At 37.6% G+C, this 20,829-nt stretch overlaps 1 protein-coding gene across 6 annotated transcripts in view; it reads right to left on the reverse strand.

The window, feature by feature from the left end:
* The window catches only part of LOC107599440 (nuclear factor 1 A-type-like), a 157,919-nt gene that overhangs the window by 13,804 nt on the left and 123,286 nt on the right, over positions 1 to 20,829 (reverse strand). For 3 of the 6 annotated variants that reach the window (XM_016291022.1, XM_016291021.1, XM_016291023.1), the window contains 4 exons: positions 13,725 to 13,853; positions 5,695 to 5,873; positions 3,819 to 3,984; positions 3,480 to 3,571 (listed from right to left, as the gene is read on the reverse strand). In XM_016291022.1, the coding sequence (XP_016146508.1) occupies positions 3,480 to 3,571; positions 3,819 to 3,984; positions 5,695 to 5,873; positions 13,725 to 13,853 (566 nt within the window). The remainder of the gene's footprint in view (positions 1 to 3,479; positions 3,572 to 3,818; positions 3,985 to 5,694; positions 5,874 to 13,724; positions 13,854 to 20,829) is intronic. The other 3 variants (XM_016291024.1, XM_016291025.1, XM_016291026.1) reach the window with 1 other exon arrangement.

The following is a 20,829-nucleotide window of genomic DNA, read 5'->3' on the forward strand; positions in this document are numbered from 1 at the left end:
TATATACTTTTTTTTTTTTTTTAGTTGCCTTCTAAATCTATTTGGCTAAAAAGTGGCCCTTCAGTTTGAACAGGCATGACGCTTCTGCTCCCAAACCTGCGTCTGTATATCTCTGCATGTGGTGCCAACCTCTCCATCTGAGAGGGCGAGCGCCAACAGCTCCCATGGCAGCAAACCCCTGAGGGCGCTGCCACCCTCCCACCACCCTGCTCTTTCATTCCTGTCCCCTCCTCCCATGGCAGACCCCTCCATCATACTGTCCCGTCTCTCGCTCTCTGCCTGGTTACCATGGCTGGGCCACTAGGAATGTTTACAGTTAGGGTCACATCATTCTCGTCTGCCCGTCACTTTCGCTCTCTTTTGTACCCCACCCCCAAAACACGCCGGCCACCGCGGGTAACTTTTGTCCTGTCCGCCCCAGGGTGGTCCGCACCAGCTTATGAGGCCAATGAAATGGTGCGACCAAACCCTGCCGTGGGGTCACAGGCTCGTCAATATGGCCAGTCTGAGACTCATACAGTGCTTTAATATAAACTCACAGTCCAATCACTGTCTGGCTAGACAGAGCCTCAAAGAGTTCACTGACACAGTGGGTGACGTCTCTCGCAGCTGATCTAAGAGTTTCGCTGCCCTCGCTTCTATAGAACGATAAATAGCTTGCGAAAATTTTATGGCCTAAACTTCAACTTCAGATATGTAGTAAAATGATAAAGTTGCTTTTTAAATAAGTACTGCATAATGAATTTAGCAAACAAGCAGTGTTTTGCCTTGCACCTGCTTGCAACAATTAAGGTGTTTGGAAGGCTGATTATTTGTTCATTTTCACATGAACATCATTTTACGATGTTAAAATGAAGTGACCTGAACATCAAATGAAAGAACAAACAAACAGAACAAAAAGTAACTGGAAAAAAGCGACTGTTTAAGAGTCTTAGTGTGTTACAAACTAAAATAGTATGATGAAAACAAAAAAAATGTTCATTAACTAAACTAAAAATCAAAACTCAAGTTTACAAAACAACAACAAACCTAAAATGCGACTATAATGTTTCAGAGTGTTAGAGATTAAAACAAAACCAAATATGAATTGAATCAGAAATAATAATAATGATAATAATGTGTGTGTGTGTGTCTGTGTACAATAAATATTGTTTAATATCAATTTAATATTGATATTATTTAATATCGATAATTTTAAAATGACGTGCTTTTATCCCAATATATATATAGATTTATTAATAAATTTTATTATATACATTATTATATTTTATACATATTATATACATATACTGATACAGTACAACTATTTATGACCAACAAAAAAACTAAAAAAATATTTTTAACCAAAATAAAACTACAAAACTACAAAAAGTTTACAAAACACTGAAGTGCAATTATGTGCTCTGGACTACAAAATGAAAACAAAAATGAACTGAAAAAACTATAACAACTCCATTTGTCAAATCCCTAAATAGGCAACAAGCATAAGAACAGATAAATAGAAGTAGAAATCTAGTACACACAGATAAATATACAAATAGAAAGACAGAACCTTAGCCACCAAATGAGCTCGAGAAAAAAAAGGGAGGGAGAGAGGAAAAGATGATAGAGAGAAGGACAGAGAGAGCGATAGAGAGAGAGAGAAGGGGAGGCAGAGGCGGGAAGGAGTAATAAATAAATACAAACAATAAATAATAACACCCCCCCGCTCCCCTCCCAGCCGGCCTGACAAACACCTGCCTCCATTCTACTGGGGGATGCGTGTCTTGCGGCCTGCGACACAGTCAATAAATCGATGGGAGGCTGCTGCAGGCCTCCGGATATATCACACACACACACACACACACACACACAATCTCTCTCTGATCCAATCCAGTCTTAAGCGTTTCTCTATGAGCGTGGTATCATCTCAGCTGTGTGTGTGTTGGTGTGTTATAGCTGCATTTACAGAGGTAACGCGTGCTCTTTTTTTGTCTGTTTGTGCGAGTGCAGGTGGTGGTACAGGCTGTATTTGTCATTGCAGATATGTGTGTTTGATGATTAAGGTTACAGGCGGCATTTCAGAGGTATTAGCATTTATACGACTACAAAAAACAAACACAGGATGTCCATTTATGAATATATTAACAGTAGCTGTTGAGCGATATGAGTTTTATATGTCTCATGATAACTACAGACTAGTATAACATCTATTAGGGATGGTAAGATTCACCGATTCGCATTGATGCATTAGCATAAAAGTAAAAAATATTGTGCATCGGATACAAGTTGGCATTTGTATCATGATGCATAATTTCTAATATATTTGTATGTATCGTAGGCTATGCATCGAGATGCATATCGCATCGGCCTCAGTTATGGAGATGCACATCCCTAATATCTATGTTTGATCATTCGATACCTACTTTAAATGAAAAGGTATGCTTGAAATTTGTGTTCATGCTGTTTTAGTTGTAAAATAAATGCTAGCTGGTTCGAAATCTTATATCTATTGCAAGTACGCTCATAAATTTTAGGTAAGGCTTAAGTGTCTAAATATTTTTTGACATTAAAACTTAAACGAACGTTTACACAACATTTATTCAACATTTAACACTATAATACAGAACTGACTTAGGAACTAGCACGAGAAGAGCTAAAGTGACTAGCTTTGTGCCTTGTGACTTGCTAAGTCTGTTCTGTATCACAAACCACGGACTTGGCAACACTGGTTATTGGTTATCGGATGATCACCTCAAAACAGCCAAATGTTGTAACAGTCATTTCAATTTGTATTAAAGGGATAGTTCACCCAAAAATGAATGTTGATAACCAAACAGCTGAGGGTACCCATTGATGTCCATAGTATTTTCTTCCATACTATTGAAGTCAATGGCTACCGTTAATTGCTTGGTTACCAACATTCTTCAAAATATCATCTTTTGTGTTCAACAGAAAACAGAAACTTACACAGATTAATGGTGACAGAATCTTCATTTTTGGGTGAACTATTCCGTTAATATATTAGTTGCGGTACCAATACTGGATTTAAAGGCCTAATGCACAAACTGATAACCGAAAAACGAACTAACGTTTAAACAACATTTACTCAACATAGAACTGACTCATAATAAATTGTTTATGTTTGAGTAAATGTTCATTGAAGATTAACAGTTTGTTTTATCAGCTATTGGCTGATCTTGACAACCTCAAAATGACCAAATGTTGTAACAGCCATGTCAAATTATAAATTGTAGCATGTGACAACTAATTTGTAGCATGCAAGCGATTGTACATATGTGTGAGGGGTATAAATCCACCATGCCGTTTAATCCGAGTCTGAACATGCCAATTACACACAATAAATCAGCTATGAGCTCTCACATCGAGTGAGTGAGTTATATGAGCTGACATAACAGTGCTGAAAGCCTATTATGACAGACAACAAGCACTCTTGATGGACTTTCAGGGATTCGGTGGATCTGTGCATGTGTACTCACCTGAGGCTGCTGAGGGATATTTACAAAGCTGGGGTCTCTGGGGCCCACGCTGACAAAGCGCTGAGCGGGAGACGTGCTCGGCGTGGAGTAGGCTGTGGTGAATTAAACAAACACACACACACACACACACAAAATGAATATCAATATTGTCTCTGGAGCAGTACAGCTGTTGAGAGGAAGGCTTGATATGGACACTGCGTATGTTTGATGGGAAATTCTATTCATTATGAAAAACACTGAAGATAAGCTTTCACATGCTTGGGAAACCCGAGACACTTTACGTTCAGGATCAAGTGTTGAGTGTGTGTGTGACAGCAGGTGATGGGCTGTAGTACTCACTTGGAGAGTTGGGGGAGTTGCCGCCTCCCTCGGTGGAGGTGGAGGGAGGTTTGGAGTCTGGCACGGGCAGGGGCACGGGTCGCGCCATTGGGGGAGGCGGAGGAGGCGGCAACATGGGAGTGGGCAGGAACGGGTTGTGCACCTTCCCATGACTGCTCCCGTTGGGCTGGATAGAAAGAGCACATAAAAAACATGAAAACACACTCTGGGTATCAACTTCCAGACACATATGACTAGCAGGCACAACAGAAGTATCACACGTGCGCGTCAGGAGAATGTGCTCAGCAATTTTTCACTGCTCCTAGTCATTAAAAATTCTGCTGCTGTGCGCACTTCACCGATCATAATCTATGACCCAAACCACTCGCTGTCTCTCCTCCAGCCGTCAGGGCCACATCAGTTTGCCCAGAGCTCAAAAGGACTGGGATTTCTGTATCACATTTATATTGTCATGTAATTTGTAGTTTAAATTGCTAGGTTACCTTTTATTATTTACTTTCGAGAATGTTTATATATATGAATATTTTTTATTTATTTTATTAAATTTTTTAAATGTTGTTTTTTTATTGTTCCAATATATACATTTTATATATATATATATATATATATATATATATACACGTATAATATACATATTTTTTAACACAGATTTCAGGTTCACATTCATAATATATATATATATCAGGGATCAGAACGATTTTTAATGTAATTTACAGGAGGTTCTTATGCTCAACAAGGCTGCATTTATGTGATAAAAAATTTAATATTGTGAAATATTATTATGATGTAAAATAACGTTTTTCTATTTTAATATACATTAAAATCTCTTTTATTCCTGTGATGCAAAGCTGAATTTTCAGCATCATTACTCCAGTCTTCAGTTTCACATGATCCTTCAGAAATCATTCTAATATGCTTATTTATTATCAGTGCTGTAAACTGTTGTGCTGCTTAATATTTTTTTGGAACCTGTGATACTTTTTTTCAGGATTCTTTGATTAATAAAAAGTTAAAAAGAAGAGCATTTATTTAAAATAGAAATCTTTTCTAACAATATACACTACAGTTCAAAGTTTGGGGTCAGTAAATTTACTCTTTCTTTTTTTTGAAAGAAATTAAAACTTTTATTCAGCAAGGATGTGTTAAATTGTTAAGAAGTGATAGCAAAGATTTATTTTGTTAGAAAAGATTTATTTTGTATAAATGCTGTTTTTTTTTAACTTTTTATTCATCAAAGACTTTTTATTCATCAAAGTATCGCAGTTTCCAAAAAAATATTTGGCAGCACAACTGTTTCCAACACTTATAATTCTAATAATAAATCAGCATATTAGATTGATTTCTGAAGGATCATGTGACACTTTATACTGGAATAATGGCTGATGGAAATTCAGCTTCGCATCACAGAAATAAATTATATTTTAAAGTATATTAAAATAGAAACCATTATTTTATATTGTAATAACATTTTGCAAGATTACGTTTTTTTCAGTATTTTTGATCAAATAAATGCAGCCTTGATGAGCATAAGAGATTTCTTTAAAAAAACATTACAAGTCTTAATGATCCCAAACTTTTGAGTGGTAGTGTATATAAAAAAAACTAACCATAGAAGAAGACAGTTTTCGCTAATGCCTGCAATAGTGCCTCTTGTGGCAGCATTGAGAATGCGACACTTGTGCAGAGTAAATTTAGGGTATAAGTGCTAATCTTGTGTATAATCCTATCCATCTTGTTGTACGGATGTTTTTAACATCAATTGCACTGTACAAATGTTCAAAAGTCACTACAAACAAGACAATCTAGCCAACTTGGTGTCTATATGGATACAAAACATTTAGTGGGAGTGCGTATGTACAAAAATGCTCCTTCTTACATTAAGGAAGCCCACCTGTCCAGCTTGCTGACTACTGTCAGGGCAGACAAGTTGGACAAACTCCTTGAGCGTCTCCTGGGGGTGGTAGCGGATGGCGTGGTGGGAGAAGTACGAGCCAGGCTGCTGAATGATTGGCGATGTCGGGAAATGAAGACTTGACGGCGTGGCGTGAGGACTCGCTGCAAAGAGACAAACAGAGGAGCTTGGTCAAAAACGATAGAGGGAGAGGAAGGATGGAGAAGAAGAACTCCATGAAGAAAGGATGTGGATGTTGTGGTGGGTTTGTGCCGCGGTTGGATTGCTCATGCAGATGGGAATGTACATACAAAGGTGGAGAGTTTTTTATGGGCTTATTGGTTAAAAATAGACACACACACACTCACAAAGTGACGTAGAGGGACTTTAGTGAGGGTGGACGCCATATTTGATTTAATATAAGAGAAAATGAGGCTATGACGGACAGAAATAAAGTCTATTGCATATCTACTGACCCTCATGTCATTCCAAACCTGTATGACTTACTAACTTTCATGGAACACAAAAGAAGATATTGAAGAACAGCAGTGGAACAACAATGACTTTAAAGGTGGGGTAAGCGATTTCTGGTAGCCAATGTTGACATTTGAAATCACCAAAACAAACACGCCCCTACCCCAAAAGGGTCTCGGCCCTATTTTGATAGTTCCGCCCCACACATACGTACGTAACCCAGGCAAAGATTAGTTCTGTGAAACAAAGCAAAACCAATGTTACACCGTGTCTACTATAGAACTCATTATAATCAGTGATGCTGTCTACACCATAGATATATATATATATATATATACATATCTATGGTCTACACTGGATGCGGCATGACACGACAAATCCCCGACAGAAAACTGCTGCTGCGTTCTATTTATGACGTATTGACACAAATGTCAAATAATTTTAAAGACGTGTGCAGTGTAAATTGTCTAAGCATTAATAGTAGGGAAAGCCCCTTATACTGGAGCGTGGCCACTTATGAAGTGTTTCTTGGAGGTTATAGTACATTAAAGTATGATCATATGACTTTTTACATACGCCATGTGACCTGTAAATGCGAAAAAGCCGTTTCCATTGCAGTTTTGCGAATTAATCCTTTTTCGCATTGCCTGAAAAACCACCTCATGCGAGCGTAAAAACTTTTTTTGCAATATATGGCCGTTTTACTGAAATTGACGCGTTTCCATTAGGCGCATTTTCAATTCGCAATTTCAATTTGCGCAATATGAAGGGTAATAGAAACGTGCCTACTGACTTTAATTGTAAGGACGAAAGGTTTCTTTTAGGTTTCTCAGAAAGTACATCATACAGGTTTCGAACAACGTGTGGGTGAGTAAATAACAGGCACTTTTCACATATCTGGGGCTCTGAGAAGAAGAGGTCATCACAGTTGTGTAAACTTCTATAGTGGTGAACAGAAACTACAACGCAATGTTCAAACAAAAATCCACAATAGTGTTTCTTTGACTTTCAAAAGGAGGAAAAACATATTCAAAAATGATGTTGGTCCTTCAGCTGTTTGATTAGAAATATTTGCTACAGCAGTGTTAACCAGTTTTCTGTAATTTAATGCCTATCTAATAAATTACAAAGTATGTCAGTTTAATGTTACATATAAAAACTTGATAGATTTATAATGCTAATAACGGTGGAAACACATCACACATCATAATCTGTGAAAAGGTTTCATGATCAAATACACATTTTCTGAATTAATTTATTCCTTAAAGACATTCCGCCATATTACACAGGCTGCACTTTTATTCCACACGGTCATGTCATTGTTCAAATCAAATTAAAAATGGCATCTACTCCAACTCAGAAGGTCTGTGACAGCACACACTCACACACAATGCGTGCACCTGTTCGTAACAATGGGAAGGCACCGCAACAACCAGCTGTTCAGTCAACAACACTTGAAAACCATACGAGCACCGACAGAGAGCAAAAGAGTGTGGTACTTGGTACCATAACAGGCGCCAGATCCTTCTTTCATCCAGCATCATTACGACCGATGCGACTAATAAAATGTCTCGGTGACGCATCGGTCCTCGGCTCTCTCGCACCTTGGTGGCAGGCCTTCGGAGCACTCTGGGACTGACAGTCCTTTAATGGATCGAACCTTATCAAGTATTTAATTGTAACGGCACAATCTAATTAGGTGGCTCTTAATAGAGGTAATATTCGGTTATTGGTTATTAGTATAATGCCTGGGATGTGCGGCAGCGCGGGGTCTTTAAGCCGTGATGTATCGCAGCGGAGTTAATAAGACTCCGCACTCACCCTCTCCAATCTCTCGCTCTCTTTCAGGAGAGATGGTAAGCTGATACTACATAAACATTGTTAAAACCACAGCCCCCTGCTGCAGTAATTCACTTAGCTCTGGCCTTGATTTATGGCTCTGCCAATAGAGGGTGACTGGAAACTCTGGACGCTGGGACTGCGATGTAGCCATTGTATTTACAGTAATAATGGAATGGACGACTCCCTCTTGCCCTTCTTTTGGTGTCTTTCTCCGTCTTACCTTTCCCGACGCCGTCTTTTTGCAGCCCGGCTCTTTCTGTTGGGGGTAGGATGCAAACTTTTATGAAGGGGATGTGAAGACACGCAGGCGGTGTCTTTACCGTCCCTGGTGGATTGGATTAGCCCGAGGCGCTGCCGCAGAGACCGAACCCCGCTGAGACACACCCTTTACAAAGCTGAGTCAGGATTTGAGTGGACGACGCTCTCGTACTTAGCACAAATGCTAACAAACAAACACACACACACATTCAGAACCAGCATACACAAAAACTGCTAGTCACGTCACATAGACAAGTAATCTCGTCAGTGCAATTACCAATAAAAGTGCTCATAAGTGTTTTTTTTAAACCAATAATAATGTTGAAAAAAGTCATCTGAAATTAAAGCTCCAAAAACTTAATTTTCCAAACAGTGCAACGACTTTAATTAACAATGCTGACCAATGTGACAAGAATGTGCTAATATACATTTAATAGAATATATGTCATAATTTGAATGAAAATGTGACCAAGAGAAAAGATAACATAGCATGATATTAATGTTTTTGAGGAATATTTATATTAATTGATTAGAATAATTTATTTATATTAATTATTAATTAAATAATTGTAATTAATTAATATATACAACATATATATATATATATATATATATATATATATATATATATATATATATATATATACATATCTATAATTACAAAAATCACTCAATAGGAATGCTGCATTTAAGTCCTCCTGGGATGTTTGTACTTACAAGTTGACAAGTCGTAATTACGACGTCAGGTGCGTTCAAGTCAGTTTAGTCGGCACAAGATGGCGGTGTACCTTCTTTTAATAAATTATAAGAAAATACAACAGGGTCTGCATTTTTTTACTTGGATTTCATTAACTAGCTGCGTATATATATATATATATATACATAAAAGTTTGAATATTTGGTTTAGTTTTCATTAAATAAAATGTTATTTTTGTTGACTAGAAGCAGAGTAAAACGCACTAAAATGAATGATTATGAAATTAATGACAAAATACAGACTAAATTTAAATGATATTTTCATAAAAAGACAAACTCTGTTCAAATTAGTGCACCGCATGCAGCCAGAGCAGAACTTGGAAACCCACTGGCCCAGAGATGGCATTAAACGGCCTTTTCCATGAAATTCACGGATGCTAGCTGAAATCCAAGAGCTGACTTAATGAAACACTTGAGCAGCATATGGTTTCTGCTCCGTTATCCTAAGAAGTGGATCCAACTGGCATCGCTGCATCTATCTGGAGGCAACATGTTGAGACTGGACCGCTTTCGTGACGTTGCTCCTCGCCAAACAAAACGATTTTTCAAATGTCGTCAATCATTCGCCCTTGTGAGGACAAACGCTTACCTGTTCTGCCTTTAAATCATCACGAAGTCGGTTCTCTAGAGCCAAACGAATCGTAGATCAGTGTTACAGGTTTGGTAACCAGCTTACGTCAGCTACAGCGAAACCTACCCTGTCAATTATGCAAATTGCCCCAGTCAATTAGTGCGGAGAAAAAAAACACTTTTTTTCTTCTTCAATTGCTGACAGAATCTAAGTGTTGTGGAACGATAGCCAATTACTTAAATGGCTTGCTCCCATGTCATGTTTTTATTCATTTAATGGAGGTTACTTGGACGGAAAATTGCAAGTAAACAAAGTTTGACCATGTCTTGAGTTGTCAAAGCCACTGGACGACATAATTCACTCTAAAGGCCGTCAACTCTTCCGTCTTCAACGTTCCTCGTTCTGCTAAATGCAAGACACTGTCTCCTGCACCTTAATATTCATGTAGCGCACGGGGAAAACCCCACTGATGTGCTGAAAGAGGCTTCATGAATTAAAAAGGGGTGGTGATGAGACTAAAACCAGAACACAAGCGTGAGAGGGAGAACAGAGGCTCCGAGAGCAGCCGTGTCTTAACTATAGACACCAGGAGATCATGGGAGCCCCAGGAGAAGAGTCTGATCCTTAGAAATCACTTCTCTTTGTGCTTTATTAACCAGCGGGCTGTTCTCACAAGTGTGGCGCCACCATGTTCGAGAACATGCAGCATCAAATGGTGTTAACAGTCAAAGAGAACCTGGGGCGCAAGTTGAGTTGAAACGTAGCCTTGTTGTGGCTAAATGTTTGAGCTCTGAACATCACCCTAGGTGTGAACTAAATATTTACAGAACCCTCCTACCATGAGTAACAGCAGAAAAAAAGCAGACTGACTAGAATATCATGAGAATAACTGACTTGACTCGAGTCATTCTCCAGGACAAACCTGTTACTTATGCTAGTCAATTCAGGATTCAATACAAACACAAAATTGAAATGTTAAATTATAGTTTGTACTTGCTTCAATTATTTTATTATATATAGTCTTTTATTCTTTATTATTTGATTAAATATTATTTAGAATTATTTACTTTATTTATTATTAATAATACATTTTATAACCTATTTATTTATTTAATAGATTAATTTATTTGTATGCATGTATTTAAATATTAAGTACATAAATATTCACACATTTAAAAATATAAATTATTTTATTTCAATGGAAATTAAATGTAATACAATTGACCATGAGGCAGTTACACAGTTACATTAATATAGTTACATTTATTATAAATAAATAAATTAAAATATATAAAAAATAAAACCAGTTTGCAACAAGATAAATTATATATATATATAACTGACAGTTACATATGGAATGAATGAATGAACTGCAACAAGATAACTGACATGCACAACTTTTCAATACAAATTTGTAGCTTATTCTTGCTGTATATGCAACCAAATTAAGAACAACAACTTGTAGTCACTAAGCTCCAAGAGTGAACTTGAAAATGTAAAAAAATCATTACAAATGGCTGGTGCAGCCTTAGTCTTTGGTCTGTAATTTAAAATAGTTTGAAGTACCTGTTTGACCTCTATACTTCTATTACTAAATGGTGTCACTGATGACAAAAAAGGCACAGGCTGATCGCAGAGGTACTAGTGGGTGGCCCTAAAAGTTAGTCTGAGGGGGGTCCAGCGGACACATACCTCCCAAAGCAAATATGGAAATGATAATGATGCGCTGAAAAGGAGGCAGACTCCAGCAGCTGGTTGAGCGTGGCTCCTCTGTTGCCATTGTGCCGCCACCCACACGCGTAATAGAAAAGGCTCCGGATTAGTTCCACTTTGCAAATCGTGTTGGTTCACTGATCTTTTTTCCGCTTTCCTCAACCTTTTTTCCCCACCGGCCCATTGCTGCCAACTTTCATTGAATGGTGGATTATCAAAATAATAACTAAGGTGATAATAACAGGCTTTTTTTGATGCGATAGGCAACAGGTCTCCACTTCACCCAGTTTGAATAACACCGAAAAGGAGGGAAGAGCAAGTGTTACGAAGTTGCACGGTCAATTGAAAGGGAGGACAGATTTAGGCGGTTTCAAATATTCTTTAATGGTTTTAGAAAAAGACGTTTTCCGGCCGCCCCACCTAACCGCATAAACCAGGTTTGACTAACGTGTCGAAAAAGAGGGAGGCACTTTAAATCAATCATAGATTCATGGATTTAGCTTTTAGGAAGCACTCTTAAAGAGGCGACAAGCCTCGCCCCGTATGCATATGAAATCGCTGCCCATTTTGCGCCTAGTGTCCACATGGGCATAAAATATTAGCGATACCACTTCCAAGCATGATTTATTACTAATTGCCTCACAAATTAAGTTGTGGTTTCGACTTCAACATATTCAAAGTAATTCATGCTGGAAACAGACTCTTCAGCCCAGTTCTGTGAGCCGTTTGGCTTTATATCCAGCAAATAAAGAATATCAATAATAGAGAAAAAGCAAAAACAGGTACATTTCCACACAAACCCTTACTTTTGCATAAATGTAATCGAATACTGGACAAAATGTGCTTTGAATATGCAATGGAAAACCACAAACAAGCCAACAGACTGTAAATTCAGGAATCAGAGTTTATTTTCCTCACTATAACTCAACCATGCGAAGACAACAATATGTAGCCACTCACTGCGTGTCTTTGGGTTTGATTAAAAACCGTCCTTATCTATGACAAAACCATTCACAGCCAGTGACAATAAGGTCATGATAACCTGATCCAGGCCTCCGTCTGATAAAGCCTCGTTCGCTGGGAAAACCAACCCATGTGTAAGTCAAACTCAGAGATCCGGTTAAGTATTTACATTAAACGCATGTAAATCAAGCAGCCGGATGAGGTGATACACACTGTGGGTTGCACTCGTAAAGTGACCGCACTCACGTCCTTAGCATATTTGTCAACAAAGTCTGACTGTAACAAGCTACATATATAACTCTCCCTCACTTTTACCCACACTGCCTCAAGCCCAGTTCACACTGACAGCAAAAATCCTGGCAAGAAAAACACTTAAACAAAACAAAACACAACATGCACACACACACACACACAAAACCATAAGATTATTTTAAACTAGCTCTTTTTAGTAAATCAAAAACATACAGTACAACCAGTGTAGTCTAAATCACGAACAAATAATCATTATAATAGTTATTTTAAGTGAATCAAAACATGCAAACTTCACTTACTGAATTAACATTATTTAATATATTAAATTATAAAAGTTATCATTACTTTCCTTGATGGAATATTATATAAAATAATTTAAGTAATAAACAAACATACAAATAAATAATAAATCAAAATAACTTTACACTTTAAGTTACATTGCTTATTGTAACAAGTATAATTATACTGTATACATATACATAAGTATGTGAACTTCATATAATATTTTTTATAATTACACATTAATAAAGTAATTTTCTACAGTTTTAGATAAGAAATACAATTTAAAAAAAGTTTACTTAAAACTTCACCGAGCAGTTTTGGTTGTGCTGATTATAAAATTCCAATCAATCAATCAATCAATCAATAAATAAAATAATAACTGAACTACTGATTTTGGGCTTTGTTGCTAAGTTTTTAAAATGAATCATTTTGTAATGTATCAAGGATCGCTGCATAATTTACAGCATTAGCTGAGAGACGTTTTAACTCAAATATACCCGAATGAATCATAATTGAATCCAAATCAAATCAGAACTGAATTGGAATTGAATCAGAATCTAATCAGAATCAAATCGAATAAAGCGCTTGTGGACTGAAAAAAAAAATGCCAGTCCATATCAAGGTTGTGTTCCTGTTCATTTGCATAAAGTTGAACTCTACTCAAATTGGTCGCATCATGTCCTGATGCTTTGACACTACAAATCGCTGTCAGTGTGAACGCCCCTTCATACAGAGTCCGTTCAGACTTCAGGTTCCTACTTGTCTGGTCTAGTGTTACAAGGGACAGTGTGGAGTGTAAAGGAAACGGGGATTTGAAGGATTGTGGGAGAACTGCTGGCTGGGATTAGGGGCTTGGGGAAGAAGAGTGGTGCAGTTTGAGAAGGGTGGGGTGTTGGGACCTCACCTCTGGGTCCTGTAATGACAGGTCGATGATGGTGTGTGAATGCCGTTCGAGGGGAAGTGGTCTGCGAAGGCACAAGGCTGCTGAAACCAGACTTCTCTGACTTCTTTAATGTGGTAGGCGATGGCATCCCTGGCAAGAATGATTGATAAGTGCAATTTAATAACGCAAGGTCATGGAGATACAGGCTGGCGCAAAGGAGAGAGAGTGGATAGGAGGGTGGGTTGGTTTGTTTGGGTGGGTGAGTGGATGGGGTTCAAGACAGCAGAGGAGAGACTGTGAGGCCCAGCGGGTGGCACAGGATACACTACATAGGGCCGAACGGTGACTCCCCCAGTGCAACACAAGATCAAGTGATTAGTGTATTGATGTCTTGAGGTTAAAATGTCAACAGACATGCACACTAGGCATGACCTTTCTCAAAATAAAAGTAAGCATTATTCATCTTCTGTATAAATTTGTGCATGTAAAAACACTCATGTTGTGCATTATGAGTCTAATCAGACTTTCGAGGGCAAGCTCAAAGGAATATTATGGGTTCAGTACAAACTCACTTGACAGCATAGTGTTGATTACCACTAAAAATAATTTCCAGTTGTCCCTAATTTTCAAAAATCAGTTCTACAGTGAGACACTTACATTAGAAGTAAATCGAACCCAATTGTAATTGTTAAGATACTCAATGTAATGAGATGTAAATAATGTGTTATCATAATTTTAGTGTGAAAAAAAATTGTTGACAATGTGACAATGTGTTAACCCATAAAATGTAGGTAAAAATTATTTAAAGAGCTTTAGAACTAAAATAATGTAATAGTTTTAACAGAAGAATTAATGTGGGTGCTTTTTTTCTTTAAAGAAAACAAGGGACGAGTCTTCTTGTGGTAATCAATATTATGCCACAAATGCTGTCAGTTGAGTACAGAACCCCTAAAGAGTCATGGTAATGGGGAAAAAAAAATCAGTGTTCTCGCAAAACCTTTGCATTCCCCCAAGAAACTCTGCAGTGACTCGCAAAACATTTGTGTTCCGTTCCTTGAGAAAGTTTGCGTCTGTTCGCAAAACTTTGCCATTTCTCTGAAAAACTTAGCTTTTTCGCAAAACTTTTGCGTTTCCTAGAGAAACTTTGCATTCGTTCACAAAATGTTAGTGCTGGAAATAATACAAAGTGGAAGGACTGTATATATCAAGGTTTTTGCGAGCGAACACAACGTTTTTGAGGAAACAATACTTTTGCGAGAGAATGCAAAAATATTGTGAGTGAGCACAAAGCTTCTTGGGGGAAGGCAATACATTTCGGAGTGAATGCAACGTTTCTCACAGGAATGCAATACTTTTGTGAGAATGCAAAAGCACTTAAATATAATTTTTATTATCATATAATTTTTATTTTTCATCACCATGTCCCCTTAGAGGCTGTGTAGTTGAGTGTATCTTTGTATTATTCCTTTAAAAGTCTAATAGGTTTTCCAATTTCCTAATTTCTAAACAGTTGGTTCAAATTAATGGCAATGAGTGTAAGGTTAGTTATTAATGGTAAAAATGGCGCCTAAAAATTTGAAAACAAAACCATAAGGCCGTTTTTAAAGTATCTTATGCACCTTACCCGTGGGCTAGCAGGATGAAATGATGTAGCAATGAGCGTAACAGGATGTGGTAGAGAAAAAGAAAGAGAAAGCTGGACAGACATGGAGGGAAGAGGAGTTAGGGATGCAAAGCACACAGCATTCATATTCACAGTCTGCCAGACAGCTGTGCTTTGGCAGGGGTTAATGCGAGCAACAGTTCAGATGCACAGGCTAACATGAGCTAACTGAGAATGACTGAAGTCTGTTACTGCATGCTCAGCCACGTTAGTTCAACTCCTCCCTCCGGCATTAGCACTCCCATACTGCCTCGCTTCACTCTACCTCTCGCTCCCAGGTAAAAATAGACAGACGTGAGGGAAACCTATGGCCGATTAGTCGCTTGAGGTTAGAAATGCAAATTGATAAGAATGAACTGCAAATAGAAGGGGCAATTAGGAGGCACCGCTGGCCCATCTGTCACCCGGTCAAAGCATTTAGTCCATTCTTCTGCACTGGGACAGGATATAAGCGCTGGTCTTATGTCTTATTTCTCCCCGAGAGCAGTCCACTCACACCCCCACCACCCCCGGAGGAACAAGTTCATCCAGACGCTAGCAAATGACTTAAACCAGTGCAATTCAATCATGTGTGGCTAAAGCTGTATTAATGGTTTTAGCCGGCAGCCCTCACTCTGCCTCGTGCTTTCCACACATCTCATTCTTGTTACATCACAGCACTGGTGTGTGGGATGCCCCCCCCACAGCCTCCGATCCTATACGGAGGCCACCGCACTTATTATGAGCCTCTTATCTAGAGAGATTTTATGTCAAATAAACTGTGTTTATGCACTGTATTTGATGGCACACAGAAGTAAAACTAAAAGTTTTAAGTACGGCATTCATTCAAGAATTTTGAAATTGCAAAACTGTAACGTTCAAATGATCCACTTGCTAGTGCCCACCAGATTTACAATTTCTCAATGAGAAATATATAAAAATAAATATAATATATAAAAAATAAATACGAATAAAAAAACAAAACGAGATTTGAAGGACAGACACTCCAAATATTATCATTTAAATGAATTATTTTTAATAATAATATTATTTAATATATTCTGTTCTGCATTGTTATTATTTTTATTATTATTAAATACAATTTTTTTAATATTGCAGCATAGAATATCCTAAATAACACAACATTAAGTTAATATTAATAATAATGTTTGAGTGCCTTTTCCATTAATAATACTAACAAAAAATATTAATATTACATTTAATAATAATAAAAATAATAATAACCACCACACACAGCTCAAAGTGTTCCACTATCAACACTATATTGCAGATCCACTATAGTTCCACTATATTGCAGTTAGCTGCTTTATATCTAACTTGTTTTTAGATATGGGGAGATAAAATGTGCAGGTGCGTGTGTTTTGGTGCATTTTTGTGTGCGTGTGAGTGATTAGAAGTCATCCTTGGTTTCTCCAGCCCTCGCAGACTTCTTCCCCTTTCAGGCGCAAAAAGGAGAGAGAAAACAAGATGGAAAGAAAGACCGCATCTCTTCCCAGCACCAATGACCATTAGAGAATGGCTTTGTAATTTAAAAGGGTCACTTTAGGTCATGGAAAGGTCAACTAAGAGGTCAATGAAACTAGGAAGAGATGGTTGCTACTTCAATACGAATATGGTAAAAGATTTTAAGGAAGAAGCCATCAAGCACATTTAGCACAAATTACCAATGATTTCCAGTCTTCATTCATCAGACACACACACACACACACACACACACCGAGTGCAAAATTCCCCATTCAGCTGTTCTCATTTTCTCCTCACACTCACAAATTCAGCTCAGAATGCGTCAGAAGATCAATTTCAATGAGTACGCTGATAGCGGTGGAAGACAGAGCGGAGTGGAAACATACGGTGTCACTGGGACAGACTCAGGGTCACTTTAGGTCATGGAAAGGTCAACCAAGAGGTCAATGAAACTAGGAAGAGATGGTTGCTACTTCAATACGAATATGGTAAAAGATTTTAAGGAAGAAGCCATCAAGCACATTTAGCACAAATTACCAATGATTTCCAGTCTTCATTCATCAGACATACACACACACACACACACACCGAGTGCAAAATTCCCCATTCAGCTGTTCTCATTTTCTCCTCACACTCACAAATTCAGCTCAGAATGCATCAGAAGATCAATTTCAATGAGTACGCTGATAGCGGTGGAAGACAGAGCGGAGAGGAAACATACGATGTCACTGGGACAGACTCATCAGATGGACATGGAGCCCAGAGTAACCCAAACACTACTCACCCGAGACCATGACATAGACGAGAGAGAGACAATGACAGAATAAACAGACAGAAAGGGGTGGAAAATGGAAGGGAGCGAAGGATAATAGGATGGGAAGACAAGCAAGGGGTTAAGTCACACACATACACACTCCCATTGTCACAAGCCGCTGGAGAGGATCAAAAGAACATTAGCTATTGCAATATTAGCTATCGCTAATGCTATTTCTTAAGTACATCTTCACTTTGGATATCTTACTCACTGACTTATCAATATTTTAGCTTATCTGAAGTGGCTGTGATTCCCTGTCAATCACTTTGTGCGTTCACAGGGCAGTTGAAGCGAATCACTGAAGTTTAGTACCAAATTCAGCTTCATTAGCACTTAGCCTGTCATACGAAAATGCTAGCATGTTAGTATTAATTTTGCTGGTGTGTTGTTGCCCTCCTGCTTCATCTGTCATTAAATTGTCACTTGCTTTAAACTCAATTATATTATACTCTTCAGTAGGGTGGAGTTTTGGAAAAAGGGCGTGTTTAATTAATGTGGTTTGATGAACGCTCAGGAAGTTTAACGCTAAATTCAGCTTCATTATCGGGTAGCATGTTGCCAGAATGCTATTTTGGTAGCATTTGTTTTACAGCTGAAACAGCTAATGACCACGTTTGGACCAGCTAGACACTATATAGGAAGCTGAGTTCTTCGATTGAGTTCTGGATGTGGTTCTGAGGGGGGACATTTCGGTGCCTGTAGAGTGGTGAAGTCCAAAGAGAAAACAGAATGAAACCTGTGGGTTGGCAGACCGTTTGCTTTGATTGTGTGTGTGCAAGTGTCTGTGTTTGCTGTGGACGGGGTCCAATGTCTCGGAGTGAGTAATGAACACTTGAAAAGGTTCTGTCAGTTGGAATCAAAGCCTGGCCATAGTCAGCACTTTCCCTTCCGAGGCGTTATTACACGCTGGGTACCGGTCCTGGCCCGATTCTCCTTTTCCTTCCCTTCCTCCTTCCTCACGGCTGACAAATTGACAGAACCCAGACGGGCGAGGAGGCAATTCTGTATTGAGTGCGTCTCTCTGCTGCTCTCCATCGCTCTCGTCCTGTAGCGCTCGCCGTCCCCTCCGGCACATCAATCAGCTCTGGCCCGGCTGCAGTCGGCAGTGAATCTACCCAAACTAGTCTCAACACACACTCACTAAAATTTACAGGTGGATTATTAATGATTCAAAATATAGATATAATTACTGCTGTCTTGATTGTTCTACTATGATGTAAGTAATTACCACACAGAAACTGAAAACACAAAGTTCTGCAGATTATGAAGTACTGAAGTCTGTTAAAGGTGGGGTAAGCGATTTCTGGTAGCCAATGTTGACATTTGAAATCACCAAAACAAACACGCCCCTACCCCAAAAAGGTCTCGCCCTTATTTTGATACCCCACACATACGTACGCAACCCAGGCAACAATTAGTTCTGTGAAACAAAGCAAAACCAATGTTATGCCGTGTCTACACTGGTCACGAGCGGCGCAGCATGACAAAATACTATAGAACTCATTATAATCAGTGATGCTGTCTACACCATATACATATCTATGGTTGCTTACCCCACCTATAATTTCTATGTTCTACCTTACTATATATATATTTTTTTTATATATATTTCTGAATTACTGTTAAATTGTGTATATAACATATATTATGAAAAATGTATATATATTTCACTCATTTTTATCACACATAGACAAATATTTACTCATAATATTAATATTATGAATTATGTTACATTATAATATAGAAAATATAACAATTATATATATTCCATTTAATTATACATATAATTTATTACTACATATATATAGTTTTTTAAATTAAATTTTTAATTTTAACATTTTAATATTTAACATTTATTTTATTTAAATGTACATATTTTGACTATTTTAATCACACAGTGAACTACCAAAAAAGTATAACTTCTAATTAACTTTTTGATGTTATATATTACAGTTTATTATAACAGTATTTATTAAAGTGATTTTAGATTTTAAAAAATATCAAATATAAATCTTAGAATTGCTTGTAAATTTTCATTTTCCGAGTAGGTGGTGAGAGGTCATAGGAGTATGACTGTGGGACACTCGGCTACGTGCAGCGAGCAGAATGACAGGTAGACCTGTCACCCCATAGCCCCTACACCGGCCTACCACCTGACACCCGCTACCTGAGCAATGACAAGCACGCTGCTGCCGCGGACATACTTTAGAAAGTCTGGCTAATTTTAAACACATTGCGAACGTCTCCGCTATCAAATAAAGATAGGAGAGGCCCACACGTACACATATATAAACACAAACACACATCCAACACACTCGGGGGGAGATTCATGGAAAGCGACACAAATCAAACAGATGGCAGGCATAACAAGAGTTCGAGATGTCACAGTCGTTTAACAACATGGCTGAAAAATGGACGAAAGTCGCTGATTGGGTGAGAAATGTGATCCTGTCATGGGTGAACAAGTGATCGGGAGGTCAAATCGCACTCACTTTCTCTCTCACCCTCTTCATTTACTCACACATTCCCTCTCAAGCAAACATACACTGGAACATACTCTCACTTGCTTGGTGCCGACGCAACTGAGAAAATAACTTATTAGTGAGACGCAGCTCTAAATCAATAGCACCCCTCCGTATTCTCCATTTGTATTGCCTTTTTTCACCTTTAAATATATTAGGGATGTGTCAGAAATGTAGACTTGTCAACTAATCGTCCAATAACCAAGTAGTTCGGTTAGTGAGTTAATCCAGAATTTTTTAACTTTAATATACAGCGCAACTGATTTAAAGTGGATGAATTTAGAGGTTAGTTATTTACTTATATAAAAATAAATATAGAACGTAATTAAAATCATATAAAATAAATAAAATTATATATGTACAAAATACAAAATATGATTTAAAATTTAAATATACATTTATATTTATACAAAAATAAATATATATAAATAAATAAATAAAATAATATAAAATAAACGTACAATTATACACACACACACACACACATATATATATATATATATATATATATACGCACACATATAAGACAAAAATATTAAATTAAAATCAAATATATATAAATAATATAAAACAAATATAAAATCTAAATATATAAATCATAAAAAATATTTGACATTTAAAAAATATTATAAATTAAATATAAAAATAATTAGATTTATATGT

The sequence above is a fragment of the Sinocyclocheilus grahami genome, unplaced genomic scaffold (genome assembly GCF_001515645.1).
Source record: "Sinocyclocheilus grahami isolate Dianchi unplaced genomic scaffold, SAMN03320097.WGS_v1.1 scaffold267.1, whole genome shotgun sequence".
Taxonomy (NCBI): Eukaryota; Metazoa; Chordata; class Actinopteri; order Cypriniformes; family Cyprinidae; genus Sinocyclocheilus; species Sinocyclocheilus grahami.